The sequence below is a fragment of the Sebastes fasciatus genome, chromosome 19 (assembly GCF_043250625.1).
Source record: "Sebastes fasciatus isolate fSebFas1 chromosome 19, fSebFas1.pri, whole genome shotgun sequence".
Lineage (NCBI taxonomy): Eukaryota > Metazoa > Chordata > Actinopteri > Perciformes > Sebastidae > Sebastes > Sebastes fasciatus.
Genome location: NC_133813.1, coordinates 18,620,337 through 18,637,965, shown reverse-complemented (window position 1 = coordinate 18,637,965; position 17,629 = coordinate 18,620,337). Strand labels below are relative to the sequence as shown.

The window sequence follows — 17,629 nt, the reverse complement described above, 5'->3', positions numbered from 1 at the left end:
TACCCCTGATCCAGTGGCTTATGTTTGGGTCAGTGTCGCAGTCTGAACTAGAGCATGTCCTTTTTGAATTGCGGTCAGCAGCTGTCAAGCCGACAGAGTTCAGAATATGAAGCTGCCGGGGAACATCTGCTGAGTGTTGTCTGATCCACGAGCAATAGGAGGGAAAAATAAATAAATAAATAAATGCTGATCACCCAGAGCTCCTTACACACACACACACACACACACACACACACACACACACACACACTGCCAGCACTACCTTAATAGATTAAAAAGACCTTATCAGAGATCTTGTAAACTGGAAAGTAGTTGTAAATCCATGCTGAAGGAGGAAGCTACATCAGGCTTGATGCATAAGAGCTAAGCTGCTGCGAAGCATTGACAAAGATGTACTGAACAAGGTGGTAAGATGGGCGTTTGGTGATACTGTATGGATAAAACACTACAGCCAGGGATTTATTTTCATCCAGGTGTGTGACTTTGTGAGAGGCAGACATGTACCGTATAATGTCATCACAGAGAGATTTTTTTTTCTTTCTAGCACATCTGTCCAGTTTGTGTGTGAGCGCTGCATCAGTGTGATTTAAACGAATCAAGTTTGTGAGCCTGCGAGTGTTTTAATCTCTGTTAGCCTTGCTAACACCCTCTGCTTGTCATCCCTGCCCCCCTGCAAATAGTGATGATTGTCAGTGACGGAGAACGTATTCAGATCCTTTGCTTAAAGGAATACTTCACCCCTAAAAGGACCATTTGTATCAGTTACTCACCCTTGAATTCGTGAAAAGAACAGAGAATCAAAAAACGTCTCGACAAATTGAAGTAAATGGGAACCAGGTACTTCCCAAACACATGCATTTTGGCTAAAACCTAACTATTTAAAACACTTCTGCATAAACAGTATCACGCTTGAGCATAAATGAGACTTGGTTTATACTGCACGAGTTATGTGAGAGATGGTAAACGGATGTTTTGATATAGTTTTGCTGTTGTTAATGCCGACCCCATTTACTTCATTTCATCAAGAGGCCAGAAAAACAAAGTTTTCTTCGTGAATTTAAGGTAGCACGTGGTGAGTAATTGATATACAAATGGTCATTTTGGGGGTGAAGTATTCCTTTAAGTAAAAGTACTAATACCACACTGTAAAAATACTCTGCTACAAGCAAATCCTCACATATGTGAAGCTAGAACCTTGAAATGTTTTTGGTGAAAAATGACTCACACAATTATCGAAATAGTTGCCAGTTAATTTACTGTCAATCGCTTATCGACAAATCTTTTCAGCTATACTTGTATATACTGTTGGGTAGTTTAATTTATAACAAAGCATCATATTTTATAAGCTCCTTGTATGATTTGTTAACGAAAAAACTTAATTTGTAACTAGTAACTAAGGCTGTCAAATAATTGTAGTGGTAACATGTTGTTTTGAAATGTACTGTAGAGAGGTAGAAAGTGGCATGAAAATAAACGAATAAAGTAAAGTAAAAGTAAAGTAGTTCCTCAAATTTGTACTTAAAAAAATATACTTAGTTACATTCCACCATTGATGATTGTATTGTATAATAAAATAGTCCAGCAGGATATAAAAATATATATATATACATCATATACGGTGTGTCAAAAGCCTGCCTTACTTTCACCTTTACAACAAAGCAGTAGGCTAGTAGATTGCAGAATGTCTCTATAAACCTAACTATGTTTCATACTTAACCAGAGTAAATTTGATAATGATGGATACTTTTTAAGATTTCCCTATGTGCAGTTTGATGTTGTGAAACATGCAGATTCATTCAATGAAGTTAACCTGTTGCTTACTTCAATTACTGGTCGCCTATGGGATCAGGCAGCAGCTCCTCTAATATCCCTTCTTCAGCATCAGGGGAACCTAGCATTAAAAATGACATCCAAGACTCTATGTTATTGCTTGAAACTAGCCGACAGTATCTGCTGCTTTGGCTGCTGTGTTATGAAGAAGACGAAGAAGCAGATGAAGTGGATTGAATGAAAACTCAATGTGGTGTAGTTAGAACAGCCATTCATCATCTTTCATCTCACATCCAGCAAGCTAAACAAGGCTAAGCTTAACCTTTGACCTTCAAACTACACTAAAAAAATACAACAATGCATCCACACGTTTGTCCTATTCTAACACATCTGCCCTCCTTTCTGCACAGAACACGGATATCTTGAATACTGCTGTGCTGACGGGTGAAACGGTGTCGGTGCCTGTGAAAACTCTGGCCGTGGAGGCCGACGGCTCAGTCACCGATGTGACCAACTACACCAGCTGTACGTCGACAGCGGAGGATGTACTCAAGGTAAGCCACAACTTGTATTGAAATGCTTGCTGTAATCATATCTGTGTTGCTTGCAAATGTATTTGCTTTATGTCTGCACTAAATCTGGATTAGATAATATTTATAATTAAGTAATTTTCTATACATTTTGAGGTGAATATTGGGGTAATTTGGCAGTAATTCCAAAGAAATTTCAAATAGGTTAATTGCTAATTATCACCTAATCACAATGAAATTTGCGGACCTGTAAAATGAAGTGTTACAGACATATTTGGATCGATGTAGCATTTGTGATCAGGCTTGGAATATACCTTGCTTTTGCTATAGAGCAACTGCACTGGCAGAATTATGGAAATGCATGTTCAAGGTGACAAACAAACAGCCCTTTCCTCACATGTGCCAGCTACACTCCAATATATCTTGCAAATATTTTGTACAAGACTTTTCAAGTTTCTCTGTAGTGCAGCAGTGCAAGTTAATCTTAAATAATGTGTATGCACACTCTACAGTATGCATAGATAATATATAATCAGTTGAATGGGTTTCAAACAAATGGAAACATCCCTTTTTTATATGCAAAAAAAAAAAAGTGCAGCTTTCTCCCATATTAAATTCCAGTATGAATTGAATATATCACACAGGCCTAATTTGCATACAAAGACGGGATTCATTCTGGTGTATAACTCCAAGACATTCACTGTGCCATCATACTCAACAGGTCCAGCTCTTGTGTGTGTGTGTCCAAGCATCGTGGATAAAAGCAGCCTCTTCCATATGGTGTTATAAACTGAGCTCATGATCCCAGCAGCACTCAGTCCATAAGCACAGTGATTTGACCTTTATGTAATGGATCCATGTTAGTGGGACAGTAAGAGAGGGAGATGGAGATGTGAATACCAGAGAAGAAGAAAAGGAGTTATATTATTTTACGATCGACGACACAGCAGCAAAGGCGGCGTGCTTAAGTGTGCAAGCTTAAGAGAGTGAGAAGGAACCAAAAAATAGGGAGACTGCGTCTGTAATGATTTTCTGTTTCAGTAGAAGAACTCAATCCAGTTGTTATTGTGTCTCTGAATGGTCTCTTACTGCAGTCACTGACCCCTCTTGGAGCAATGCTACCGACACAAACCTTCCCTTTTACACTATAACTGCCACAAGGGTGAATCTCTATGAGGGATTGATTCACATACAGTGCACAAAGTTAAAGAATCATTGTGTGGTTGCACATTTGACCTCTTTAAAGCAACATGTATTGATTTTTTTTGGCCACTTAGGGGTTAGCGAAACAAGCTGACATATTAACATGTTATGATATTATATAATTGTTATGTGGAGCAAGCAAACAGTTGCCTATTTTGCACATTCAGCAGAAGGTCACCTGTTGAATGTCAGTTCAATAGCCACTCTCCTTTTAGCTCTGATTTGTTGGCAACCTCCAAGTCTGAAAAGTGAAGCCAACGTGGAAATGCCTTAAACTTGCATTCTTTCTAACAGCCAGCAGGGGGCGACTCCTCTGGTTGCAAAAAAAAGTCTGATTGTATAGAAGTCTATGAGAAAATGAGCCTACTTCTCACTTGATTTATTACCTCAGTAAACATTGTAAACATGAGTTTATGGTCTCAATCGCTAGTTTCAAGTCTTCTTCAATACAGCATGATGTTAATTTAGTAAATTATGGTCCCATTTAGAGTCAAATAGACCATAAAGCAGGGTATGCTTCAGGGCGTGGCTACCGTGTGATAAACAGGTCTCTAACACGGCGTTGTCCGGTCTGGGAGTTGTACGCATTTTCGTCTTACAACTTTAACCATTTCATATTGTGTTGGAAGTTAATTGTCTCATTTTGGTCACCTAAAAACGTCTTATTTGGTTGTACTTAGCTCCACCCTCTCATTTCACTTCTGGTTGCAAAAAAAAAAGATGGCGACAGCCAAATACCAAGATGGCGATGGCCAAAATGCCGAACTGGAGGCTTCAAAACGGCAGTCCACAAACCAATAGGTGACGTCACGGTGACTACGTCCACTTCTTATACAGTCTATGCTCTCTTGCTACTAAATGCTCAACTATGTTCACCAACTAGTTGGCTACTTTGCCAGTTTTTTGCTAAAATGTTCCATTGAGGAGGGGGGCGGTAGAGTCGGGTTTATCACTTTTACATTACACATAGTCATTTGACTCATATTTTTATATATTGATTGGTGCAGCTTTAACTGCAAATCATGTATACTTTACACTTTTATTGACCACTTCGAATACATCCTATAAAAACAGGTTTTTAGATAATATACTCCTCGTTTGAAACATTTTGAGCACTTTGAATACTACTTGCAATTGTTTTTCCTAAATGTGTAACCACTATTTTGTGTATGATTGTTGTGATTTTCTGCACGTTTGTCCGTGCTCATACTGTATGTATTATCTTGTGCGCAGGTCTCTCTTGAAAAACATATCTTGATCTCAATGAAGTCACTTGTTTAAATAAAGGATTAGATAAATGTATTGTCATGAATGCAGATTGATTTAAAAAAATCTTTACTTGGTTATCTCATAATTTTTCTAACTTTGACAAACATGAACACAAACATAATGTTAACTATAATAAATTCACAATCAAAGTTTCACAAGTCTGCTCATAGGTTTTCATAATGAACAGAATTGAATGGAAAACAACGGCTGGAATGGTAAATAAGACATTCAGATTTCTAAAACACAGCAGGATTACTTTAGGAAATTGGGTAGCTGGATGGATACTTAACGGGCTGAAACATGCAAAACCACAGGTACTGGTATTTTAAGATGCAATACTCTCAATCTACAGTAGGCCCACAACAGTGCATGTAGACAGGAGGCTGACCACCAAAGAGTAAATTGCTAAAATAATGCCCAAGGAACATTTCTAAATTGCAGGATAAAGGGTTTTAAAAGTTTTGATGGTGTTGATTTTTATCAGTATGTATCTTTACTGAGCTAAAAAACAAACAAACACATGATTTATGTGCTTATAGAGATTATTTTTGTCCATGGACCCATCTACAGTACATGTAGTTGCACTGGAGAGCTGCACAAGACATCTGAAATTTTGGTCCGGACCAGTCGGCATGATGGGGAAAAGGTCTTCACAGACTGGTCTCCCTTAACATTTCCACAGGAGTTCAAGTTGACTTACCTCATTCCTCCCTCTGCTTTTTCCTCACTTTTTTTCCGCCTCCCCCTTTTCACCTCCCTCTCTCCAGTGCTACACTCTACTCTCCAGTCTAGTGCCCTCCAATTACCGCTGTGGAGCCACTGGTTTGTTAAGATAAGTGAGGCGGCAGTGGAGATAGGCCTCCAATCTTAAATAAAACACACCAACTGCTGTGTCTCACCTCATTGCTCTCACTGGTGGGGAACTGCAACGCTCCCGCCTACCGTACAGCACTACAGGAACAGCCATAAGGCAGATGTAATTTATATTCCGTAACAGTTTCATAGAGACCGCGGCGGCCGTGAATTTACATGACATAAACAGAAACACTGTGAGATTCCCATGCCAGACTTTGGAAGTCGTACGAAATGAATAAAATGTGTGGGTCTATGTGGTTTTAGCTTATTTGTATTGGTAGCTCCGTTCCGCTTCTCCTCTCTTTGTCAGTTTTCACTAAAACTTTCTTATTCATTTTCCACGGGGCTTTACATGGAAAAACCGACTGTTCAGTCACAACTCTAGCCCAGTGACTCAAAAGTGACTATGAACTTTTTAAAGTGACTTTCTTGCCTATTATCAAGATGTTTTATAGAGTGACAGACTGGCAGAAAGACAGGAATGCCATTTGACTGTCTAAGTTTTTCCCTTTTTTCCATCTCTGCCTCGTCTAGGTGTCAGAGCGATGCGAGTACATATATGTAAATGGGAAGGAGACACGAGGGAAGAGCAAAGTGATGCTCAACTTTACTTACGGTTTCCTGAGTGCCCAGCTGGAGATGAGTGTATGGATGCCCCGCCTGCCGTTGCAAATGGACGTGGCCGACCCCGAGCTCAGCCAGATCAAAGGCTGGCGAGTCCCTGTTCTTACAGGCAACAGGAGGTAAGGCCGGGCTGGTTATGTGTCAAACTGTTGCATTGCTGTTGCATCTGTTGTTGCTAGAGCTCCTGTTAGCTTAATTCATGTGAACAAAATAATTTCAAACTGTTAATTGAGAACAGAGACACAGCACAGTGCTATTATATACTGTATGAGTCAGATATACTCGCGTGGCAGGTATAGTAGGCACTGGGGGGACTTGGTTTATAAACCCTTTCAACATAGTTTTAACCACAATTGTTAAAAGCAAAGGTGGTACAAAGTCCGAAGTCAAGAGCAACAAGTTCTAAGTCAAGACCAACAACTCCTAAGTCTAGACCAATAAATCCTTATTCAAAACCAACAAGTGCCACTTCAAGACCAACAAGTCCTAATTCAAAACCAACATGTGCCACGTCAAGACCAACAAGTCCTAAATCAAAACCAACAAATCTTAGGTCAAGACCAACAAATCCTAGGTCAAGACCAACAAATCCTAGGTCAAGACCAACAAGTCCTAAGTCAAAACCAACAAGTGCCACGTCAAGACCAACAAGTCCTAAGTCAAGACCAACAAGTCCTAAGGCAAGACCAACAAGTGTAATGTCAAGACCAACAAATGTAAAGTCAAGACCAACAAGTCCTAAGTCAAGACCAACAAATGTAACGTCAAGACCAACAAGTCCTAAGTCAAGACCAACAAGTCCTAAATCAAGAACAACAAGTCCTAAATAAAGACCAAGACGTCCTAAATCAAGACCAAGAAGTCCTAAGTCAAGACCAACACATGCCACATCAGGACCAAGTCCTAAACTTTGCGTTTCTTGTCCTAAACAAGTCATTATGGAACTTAATGTGAGAATTTGCTCTAGGAATGAATACGAGAGATTCTTATTCTCCCTCCCGCGAACCTGAATAGGATAAGCGGTTACAGATAATGGATGGATGGATGGATTCTTGTTCTGGAAATTGCTATTTTCCTGTCAAATTAAATGTGTTTAAGTGGTGTTTTCATCCGTACGCAGCCCATCATTTAGTCGTGCAGTCAACCCTGTGGAGATATTTAATAGGAGAAAACATCAGCTGTGGTGATGTACGCTGAGTTAGCCATGCAAGACATCTTACTGTGTCTTTGTGAAGTTTAGAATAATCTATTTTTGTTGACACAGTGTCAGAGAGATGTGTTTTCAGCTGTATGGTCATTTTTGAGTCTGTAGTTGGCGGTGATATTGAATTGGATTAGCATATTTCGAGGTGTGTTTTCTAATATCCGCCTGTGTACTGTAACGCAGTCAGTCATAAAAGCATCACATTTGTGTTTGGTGCATTAGTGGGTAGGACACTGTAGAGGCAACACAGTTGCCCTGGAGACAAAGGTTAGTGGGATTTCACTCAATACTTACAGTAAAGTCATTATTTTTCACTCAATACTAATGATGGCAGACTGATGGGCTGCTACTTTTCTCCAGGGTAAAAACTCTGCGAGGCTTTCATTTCCCAAAACATTCAATATCCACTAACGGATAGAGTACTAGGTCAGAAATGTGAAATTTCTATGGCGATTGTAATGGCCAGCCTCAGCTCATGTGAATGTTACTGCATGCTACAGTGTTTCCACATGCATGTGGCAGAGAAGCAACTTGAGTTTCTGTCTAATTGGCAGCGACAGAACAGGCCTTCATGCATAAAACATAACTTCTGTTTACTTTGTTTCATGAAACGTCCTCACCCCTGCTTTGCTTTGCTTTTCTTTTCTTTTTTTTATGTGTGTGCCATCAGGTTGTAACATATTATGATTTGCAATAAAGTTTTTACTATTATTTCATCTCTGTTTGTTTCAAAATAGATTGAAATAAACACTTAATGTTAATCAGTTCACACTTAGAGTTTAATCAGCACCAATAATAACACGGTATTTCTTGATGTTAATCAGCTGCCTTGCAACCCCATGGAAAGCAAAATGGCTCAAGGGTCAACAAAGAACTAATAGAAAAATTGAGTAACCATGGCAAAGAGACTCAACATACAAACTTTGTGTTCAAGTGTTACGGAAATCAGTTATACAAGTCAATAAGTATACAACAACAATGCAATTAAACAAATTACTGATACAATGAACGCTGGTATTTCAAAGACTCTTTCAATCCAATCAAAGAAAAAATAAGACAATTTATATTTAACTTGAAATAAGTACAGTTAATTTAATAAACTGTGATCTTATTATGTGGAAGGCTGGTAAAGTATCAACGGACAAAAGTATTGAGGAAAGAGTTATTTTGCTGTCTGGTGTTGAGTCACACTCATTCAATTCAAGCAGCATCTCCATCACATGTAAAGCTCTCACCTTAGGCTATATAATAATGATGTTTATTTGGACTGTAGCTCCTGACAGTAGCTTTCTGCCTGCAGTGTGAAAGCATACCCACCAGCCCTCCAACACACCTATGGTGCAATGCGTGGCAGACCAGCTGTGCAAACGATAATTATACAGAATGATCATTGCTGAGGGGTTTGAGGATGGTTCACAGCTTAACCTCCGCCACCCTCAAACAAATGAGTCAGGCCGTGGGATCCTGGTTAAAATTAACTTAAATTCATTTAGAGGGAAAGGTCACGCGGCACATACGGCATCAACAGCCACACTGCTGGTCTCCAGTAGGCCTATTGTTCTTGAGTTCATAGTCTCTCTGCTGGCCACTAGAAACAACATTTAGAAGTATGATTTGTGTTGTTGTTGTTTGCTATTTAAATAAGGAGAGATCAATATGCATATTTTTGTGAATGAGTTATATTCGCTGATATTATTTGCACATGTCTGGTTTTCATGTGCGCAGGTTTTGGTCTCATTAAACACCATATAGGCAAATAAAACCCAGAAGAAATTATCGTGTTGAAGTGTGAACTTGCACACTTCAACACTGCAACACTGAATATGATATCGATCTTACCATCCAACTCTCTGCAAAAAAAAAAAAAAAAAAGCATCCTTAAATTTTCTCAACTATTCCTTTGAATTGTAAACAAAGCATGTGACTTATTGTGTCTGATTACCTTGTGTGTGTGTGCCAGGTCGACATGGGATAGCGAGGAAGAGGAGGAGATGAGGAAGGGCAGGGGTTGCATGCTGCAGTATCAGCACTCTACACTCAGGGTGCTGACACCATTCATAGCCCAGGCTGACGCTGAGATGCCGCCTGACCCGCTGACTGGGGCGGAGCCTGTCGAATACTTCCTGGGTCCTGACTGGCAGGTAAAAACATTTAACAGTCCTGACCGGCTGGCACTTAGCAGGCTTTGTCTTAAAGGGAGTGTTAGTAACTTTTTACTCGTATAAATCTGCCGGGTCAGTATCCCATGCGCGCTCGCGTTTGGCCGGAGTCTCCTCTGCCTGCTTGCCTTCACTCACACACCGCCAGGTTCTCGCCGTCTCGCTCCACCTCTACACGTGCATGCGCGCTCACTACACACTGCAGAAGAGTTAGTTTAGCTCTGAGAATATCTAGTGAATGTACAGTGGACGTTTGTGCAGAAATAAATGCTGCAGCTCCTCCAGACCAACAGAGGTTTCCCGTGTCTTTTGAAGTGACGGGGCTCCGCAGCGAGAAACGTTATCGTCTCCGACCGGGTGCCGGTGTCTCCCTGCGGGCGCAGTCGGGGGGCGATAATGTTTCTCTTCCTGCTGCAGCCCCGGAGGCTGAAGCAGGAAAAGCCAACACTAGGATCAGCATTGATTCATGGAGAGACCTTCGTCTGGTCAGCTAACATTACTGCCAAGCAGGTGAAATATAGAGTGATATTGTGCTTTTAGCTGACGTGTGTCGCCTCACTGTTTTGAGCGATGCTCGTTCATGTCTATTTAGAGCGAGCAAGTGCGAGCCCGACGCTGACTTTCCTTGACTTAACAGCCACAGGTGTCGCTGTTAACAAGCATTTCTGAAAGTTACAAACAGTCCCTTTAACTAGATTTGTCAGACAGTAGATAGAAGTGTCATGTACCAGTGGAACGGTAATAATCATAAATTATTGAAGTATAGCTTTGGCTGTGGATTTAATATGATTAACATTTTTCTCTCTTTTGATTGACAGGTGGATGTGACCAATCTCGTACGCTCTTCTCTAAAAGTGGCAGATCCTGATGTAGCCAGGGTGCAGGATGGGGTTGTGCTGCAGGGACGGGCTGTGGGCACTACTACTGTGCGGGTGAGCCATGATGTGTGTGTGTGTGTGTGTGGTTTTAGCAGGTGCATTGCATGCTATTATCATGTATTATCAATCTGCAGTTTGGATGAGTTTTTAACTCGTTGCAGGTGCTGTCCCCTCTGACATCATCGGTCCTGGCTGAGAGGAGCATCAGGGTGGTGGATGATAAAGTGAGTGTGACGGAGCTGGGGGTGCAGTTGGTTTCCGGACTCTCTCTGTCCCTGCAGCTCAGTCCGGGGAGCAACAGGGCCATCGTCGCCACGGCAACCACACGGGAGATTATCACGCAGCTCAAACAGGTAAGTAACTGGAAAATTGTGACACACAAAGCATAAAAACCAGCGGGGCACGGCTCGGCCGTTCGTGATGGTGCTCGTCTCTTTTTATGCCTGTTGGTTTTGCATCTAGCCTCGCCACATAAAATGTCAAGGACCGTTCAACGGAGTGTGAAAATCAGATGGCACGAGAAATAAACAAAAGCAGTGACTCATCTAGATTATAAATTCAGTGTGAAATTATAAAAGTGTGTTTGCGTATTGAGGGGGTTATTTGTGATTAAAAGTAAATCACAGATCTTCTCTTTTATTCAGTTTTTGAAACGGTGACAATAGATTCATAGATGTGTCATGCGATGCAGAACCACACGTTTGTACAAAATTCGTACATTTGAAAAGTAAGCCTGGCAAGATAACATAATCAACATGTATTCTAAAATTAAACAGCCCCAATTTTCCTTCAATAGAAAACACACTGAACAAAGGCCGCTCTCTTTAAAACACTAACTCTCTCGCTTTGTAACTCACATCCTTTGAAATTCATCGGCATGAGAACACCTGTCAATGTCTCCCCCACAGACAAGGTTTCATCAGAGGGCTTGCATTAGTGCAGAAACACAAAAGCTGCATTCAGATTGCTATTGGCTGTGATTAAATATCAAAGGTGAGAGCCCGCAATGCGTTTTTGTCTGCATTCATTCTAACCGTGTAATTATTTATTGGCTTTTTAACAAGTAAGCTATTTCCCTCTTGTAGTGAGCTGCTACCATTGTAGCTTTATGCTTTTGCCTGTGTGTGCAAAGTATTAAAACATCCATTTTTTTCCCTTATTTTCTTGCATTTAACAAAACAAGCCCCTGGCATTCATCAGTGTCCTCCACTGACAATTTTCCTTCTTTTAATACCAGCTGCGTGGAAGCAGTCACAGATGCATATATAATAAAGCAACAGCATGAATAACATCAACGTCTACATACACCTGCGATTTAAGACAGCATGCTTCTTGAACTGTTGGCAGATTAGAAAAAAAATATATTTGTGTTGCTGCTCTTTGATTTTTCCTGCATGCAAATCAAACCTTGTGCATAAGACTTAAGTAGTAATCACAGTGCAGTGTATACAAGTAATAGAAAGTGATCATGTGAGGAATCAAAAGGTTCGGAATAGAAAGGGAAAAGGATCCCTCACTTGTTGTTTGTAGAGGTGGTTGGAGGGAATTAAAACCTTTACATTTGGTGGATGACAGGGAATTATATCTGGACCAGAGGGCAAGCTCCATGTCTGAAAAGTGAAGCCCAATGAGGAAGTGTCTTAAACTTGCATTATTTCTAATAGTCAGCAGGGGGCGACTCCTCTGGTTGCAAAAAGAAGTCTGATTGTATAGAAGTCTATGAGACAATGAGCCTACTTCTCACTTGATTTAGTGGTCTCAATTGCTAATTTCAAGTCTTCTTCAATACAGCTTGATGTTCATTTAGTAAATTATGCTCCCATTTAGAGTCAAATAGAATAGAGTATAACAGTATGTAAAATATACCACTTATCCTTGTGGGGTCCACAGATGAGTCCTGGCATGCAAGTCAGATTATCTTTAGGAAAATGTTTTTCTCTTCCCGTTTGGACTAAGAGAAACTTTGCACTGTACAGTACCATGGTGATGACCTATTTACCTTAATAGTTCCTAGAGTTAATACGTCTGATCTGTGGGGGAAATTTGGCATTAATAAGCATTGTTAGTTATTATATTGTGAAACATTTAAATGCGAAAGCACTGCAGGATCATTGTCTCTTGCACCAAGATGGTTCTAAAAGGAGAAAGAATGAAAAAAAGTCCCTGTTAGGTGATAACCACACTATCCCACATGTTCCTGCACAGGGAGCAAAAGCAGTATCTGCACCAAAACAATATAATTCAAAACAACTTTATTGTAAACCCACTGAGAGTCGGGGGCTTAAAATTAAACTTATATGATAAAATAGTGTGCTATTAACATATCCTAAATGTTTATTTTCCAGCAAAGATATAATGGGCTTCCACAGAGAGGATTTGAATTAGAAGAATTGCCACAACAGAGCAGATTTACGCATCAAATCACCTTAAGGGTGCAATAATATCTGTGCTTTCTCTCTGCCTCTCCGGATGTGAACTCATTGTGTTCACAGCCCCGACCATCATCTGCAGTTCCCATGCTGTGTGAGACAGCGGAGGAGGCAGACAGGGTGCGCAGATGATCATTTTAAAAGCTCACTCGCACATTTAGCCGTGGCAGCTTGCCCATTTTCAAACCAGCTCCCCGACACACGCATGGGGCAGCAATTAGGCGCTCCATAGCTGCTGGAGCGACAGCTCACTTTACCTACACTGCACTGTCGCTGTGGCTGGTCTGCCCCCGTCAATAACAAACCACTGGAACCATGCCAGCGCAGATGACCAGCCAATTGTGTTTGTGGTGGCAAGCTGTTAATGTTCTGCTCGGGGCGATTCATAATGTATTCAAACCCCAAATATAGGTTAGGTCTGTGGCGACCCAGTGGCTCACATTAGCAGCAGAGAAATAGGTCATTGTGTATTAATGTGATTGGATTGGCTCTTAACGTGACCCTTGTCGCGGCACTTTTTTTGTTCTTGTTTAAAGGACTTTCATTATACTCTCTTTATCCACTTTGGTTAAATTACATTTCATACAATTCATGACTTCATAGGACTATAATCTATGGAACAATAGCACCCTACTGAGTGTAATCATAAAGAGATTAGCATAGGCAATTTAGTGCTATTAACAATCACGGGAATATAGCGCTCACTGAAGGCAGGGGGGGAGAATATTGATTTGCTGTGTTCTGGCCTGCTTTTCTACATAAGAACTCTGTATTGCTCAGTTATCACATCTTTTTATGCCTCCACACCAGCGACAGACGTGGCTAGAGGCATTATAGTTTTGGGTTGTCCTTCCGTCCGTCCGTCCTTCCGTCCGTCCGTCCATCCGTCCAGACCATTCTTATGAACGCGATAGCTCAGGACCACCTTGAGGGAATTTCGTCAAATTTGACACAAATGTCCACTTGGACTCATGGATGAACTCTTTAGATTTTGATGGTCAAAGGTCAAAGGTCAAGGTCACTGTGACCTCACGTTCGTCCCATTCTCGTGGAAGCGATATCTCAGGAACACCTGGAGGGAATTGTATTACGTCTGGTACAAACATCCACTTGGACTCAAGGATGAACTGACTAGATTTTGGTGGTCAAAGGTCACTGTGACCTCTCAAAACAACGTTTTGGCCATAACTGTAGAATTCATGTGCTAGTTATGACAATTTGATACAAATGTCTAACAGGATAAAATTATGAAGCGATGACATTTTGGACATACATGTATGTAAACTGCAACTTGATTGGCAAAGGCAAACAACCACAGGACGGTAATTCTTTCTTTCTTTCTTTCTTTCTTTCTTTCTTTCTTTCTTTCTTTCTGTCTTTCTGTCTTTTAGGAAGCAGTGGTCAGCTGTTGGGTTCAGTTCAGCGACGGCGCGGTCGCCCCACTGGAGCTGTTCGACCGCAGCGTCTACTCCCTAACGGTCTCTACCCCGGATGAGGGGGTGGCCACGGTACGCCGCACCCCGCAGTCCACGTTTCTAGTAGCGCAAGGCGAAGGTGAAGGCCAGGGGGCGCTGGTGAGAGTGGAGCTGAGGATCTGCGAGGAGTGCCAGAAGTCCAAGAGGAAGAGCAAGTTGGCGGTGGGCTTGGGGCTCCTCAGGATCAACTTCCAGAGTGGCGGCAGAGTTGCGGCAGGAGGAGGAGGAGGCGGCGGGAATGATGTTGGTGCTGACGGGAATAAAGATTTCGAAGGCGGTGCGTTAGAATTGGTAGGTGAGCTTAAAACGACAGTGACGTCACAGCGTGTTGTCACAGATGCGGATAAGTGGTTGTTCAGGAGCACAGTACCTGACCGGCGAGAGTCCACCCCGGCAGAAACAACCACATTTTCAACAAGATCTATGCAGCCGTATGTCGTGCGAATTGGAACTACAACCAGGGCTGCAAGAGGTACCACAACTTCCACTACAACTATGAGCACTGCCAGACCTATAGATACAACAGTGGGTTTAGTTAGTAAAGAAGAAGGGCAGAAGAGAAGCTATGGAAACATGCTTGATTCACCCGCTAACAAAGAGATTCCTAAAGCCGAAGTGACACCCAAAAAGGAGCCTCCTAAATCTAAAACTCCAAAAGTAATTGAGAGCAATCTCATTAGGACATTCAGAGCCATGTCAGAAATGGAAATTGGCATGTATGCCTTAGTGGGGGTCTCCTGTGTAGCTATCTTTGCTTTTTTGCTCAACTGTGCTTCGTATAACCTCTGTTTCCGCAATCACAAGACCCCCATACAGCCGGGCCCGGCGCCCATCGGGGACCCGGAGGATCACAAGCATGACTGGGTGTGGCTGGGGAGCAACAACGATGGCGCTCCCCCCCCGGGCGCCCCAGCTCAAGCGTCCACGCTGAAACGCGAGGCCCATCGCCAGATGGAGCCCCGTCATTCCATAGAGTCCATTGGCCGCCGCAGCCTGGATGGCGCCCTGCCCACCGTGAGCGCCCCCGCCGTCCCCGAGAGGACCGCCACCCTGGGCCGCAGCAGGAACAGCTCCCTGCAGCATCATCAGCAGTTTCAGGGGAAGGCGATCGACCCCATGGCGAACCGCTCGGCCACTTTGCTGGCCAGGCCGCATCGCAACGAGCCGCTCCACTCGCCCACCAGTAAGCGGAACCAGGTCCAGTTCACCACCTTCACCACGCTGGACATCAAGCACTTGGCCGCGCTGAAGAAGAACGGCGTGGACTTGAACTGGGCCCACCAGCAGGCGCAGCAACACCAGGTCCCTGCCGAGCCCCAGTCACCTTTACCTGACATGCCGTGGCCTGTAGTCAAACCACTAGGAGAGCCTCAGTGAGGTTGTTGGAGGGTTTCTATGTGTGTGGATGAGTATGAGTGAAAAAAGTGTACATACACGACAAGTTCTGGTGTAGAACGTCTACAAGACAAGCTTTTGATTGTTTTTGATGAAAGATAAATCACTTTAGAGGATGTATTTATTGAGATATGATAAAGGACATTTTATATTAAACTATGTGCTCAGTTAAAGCCTGTAAATACATTATGTAATAGTGTACAACATAAGAGATACTATGTTAATTTTTTAAAGATTCAAAGCCTGATTTTATCCTCAAGATTCTTTTATTTCTGCTCTCCAGATCTGATGTTGTAAATATAAATATATATCTATACTATTATTTATTTCTACATTTCTAACTCAAAACAAATGCATTTTCATCTCCTTTTACTTTTGTACAAACTCTGTCGCCCCTGTAGAACACAGCTCCAGATATTGCTATAGTTGTCAGGGTAAATGCAGTATACGGGAGGGATTATTTCTCATAATTCTATTCTTTCCCCAGCCTTCTGTACTTTTTTTTTTTTTTCTTCTTCTTCGTGGATTCCTCCGGAGAATACCTGAAGAGTCTGTGCAATTTGTCAGAGAATATGCAAAGTTATTTTGAGCAATCTGTCACTGCGGTCTTCGCCGGATATTTATTCAAATCAAATGCATGCTATGCAAATATAGTCCGTGCCCACGTTTGAAGTGGACATTGTTTCTGAATTTTTTAACAAAACTTACCTTGCTCTCCGGGCTTCTCCTGGGGGCCTGCTTCTACAATTTGTACAAATGTCTAATCTCGGTCTGTCGACACGGAGCAGCAATACATATTCAACTGTTCAAGATTTTTCATGTGTGAATGAAAGATGATGATGCCTTTTTCTGTGTACCATCCTCTTATTTTTAAACCAAAATGTGATGTGTTGCCTATTTCCCATGAGATCCTATCAATAAAGAACAAATAGATACATTTGTTATAGTTGAAATTCAATCATTGTTTTTTAAAGCCTTTAAAAATAGTAAAGTATCATTCATGGGAGAGCACAGTGAATGGTTGGGATTACGGGCTAAAGCTATGAATCAGTGGGATTTGATTCTCTTTAATCACTATTGAATGTGATTTAAGGCTGATGTCGTAATTCAGCGAAATGTCATACTGACAGCAGCGTATTTGATGCGCCTGCCAATATTGTGATTCCTCGCTGCTGCACAAAATAACTGTTAGAGCAAAGGGAAGATGGGAGAAGAGAAAGTGATTCTCATTTTGTGTATTGTCACAAAGAAATTACAGATATTTTTATTAATGGTGAGGGGTTTCACATGATAACTCATGGCTTTTTTCCCCTCCATTCTCCTTCCTGTGTCTTTGACCGCAGATACACTGCTCAAAATCGCATTCTAGGCGCTGCGATGCATAAACAGCGTCCCCACGCAGCTTAAAGAAACCCAGATAATCTGATGCCCTGCACCTTCAGGAATTGGCAGCCGTGGATGTGACGGCGAGCGTCGTCACTCCCCGCCGCATAACGGCATCGGGTGGATTTGGAGTGCTGATAAAAAGCAATTTTAATAACTTCCTCCCAAACTCTCTATACCTACAGGGCCCCCGCCGCTTTTGTATGTGTATAAACTCCCTCTGCTTTCCCAGTCGATTTATCTGTCCAGCAGCGGTAGGAAAAAGTAAACAAACGCGCCTCGGAGATAAGCAGCGATTCAAAGCTGTCTCTGCCGTGCATCGTGGCCCGGCATCTTTTGATTGCGGACCCGTCGTATCATAGAAGACGCAGAACTCAAAAGTTCAGACGCAGTAATGATTAAGATATAAAAGCTGAGCGGTTTGTATGACAACAACAGAGCAGCAAAATATGTCT

General features: G+C 42.0%; 1 protein-coding gene and 1 long non-coding RNA gene across 2 annotated transcripts in view; one reads left to right on the top strand and one right to left on the bottom strand.

Annotated features, from left to right (window-relative positions):
• Window positions 1-16,717, top strand: part of LOC141757508 (transmembrane protein 132D-like) — a 44,958-nt gene extending 28,241 nt beyond the window's left edge. Inside the window, exons 5-10 of the mRNA XM_074618027.1 lie at window positions 2,181-2,324; window positions 6,162-6,370; window positions 9,416-9,596; window positions 10,433-10,546; window positions 10,654-10,845; window positions 14,313-16,717. Coding sequence (XP_074474128.1) covers window positions 2,181-2,324; window positions 6,162-6,370; window positions 9,416-9,596; window positions 10,433-10,546; window positions 10,654-10,845; window positions 14,313-15,773 — 2,301 coding nt within the window. The 3' untranslated portion in view covers window positions 15,774-16,717. The remainder of the gene's footprint in view (window positions 1-2,180; window positions 2,325-6,161; window positions 6,371-9,415; window positions 9,597-10,432; window positions 10,547-10,653; window positions 10,846-14,312) is intronic.
• LOC141757271 (uncharacterized) overlaps window positions 1-17,629 on the bottom strand; it is a 71,154-nt gene that overhangs the window by 33,374 nt on the left and 20,151 nt on the right. The gene's annotated exons all lie outside the window — the stretch shown is intronic.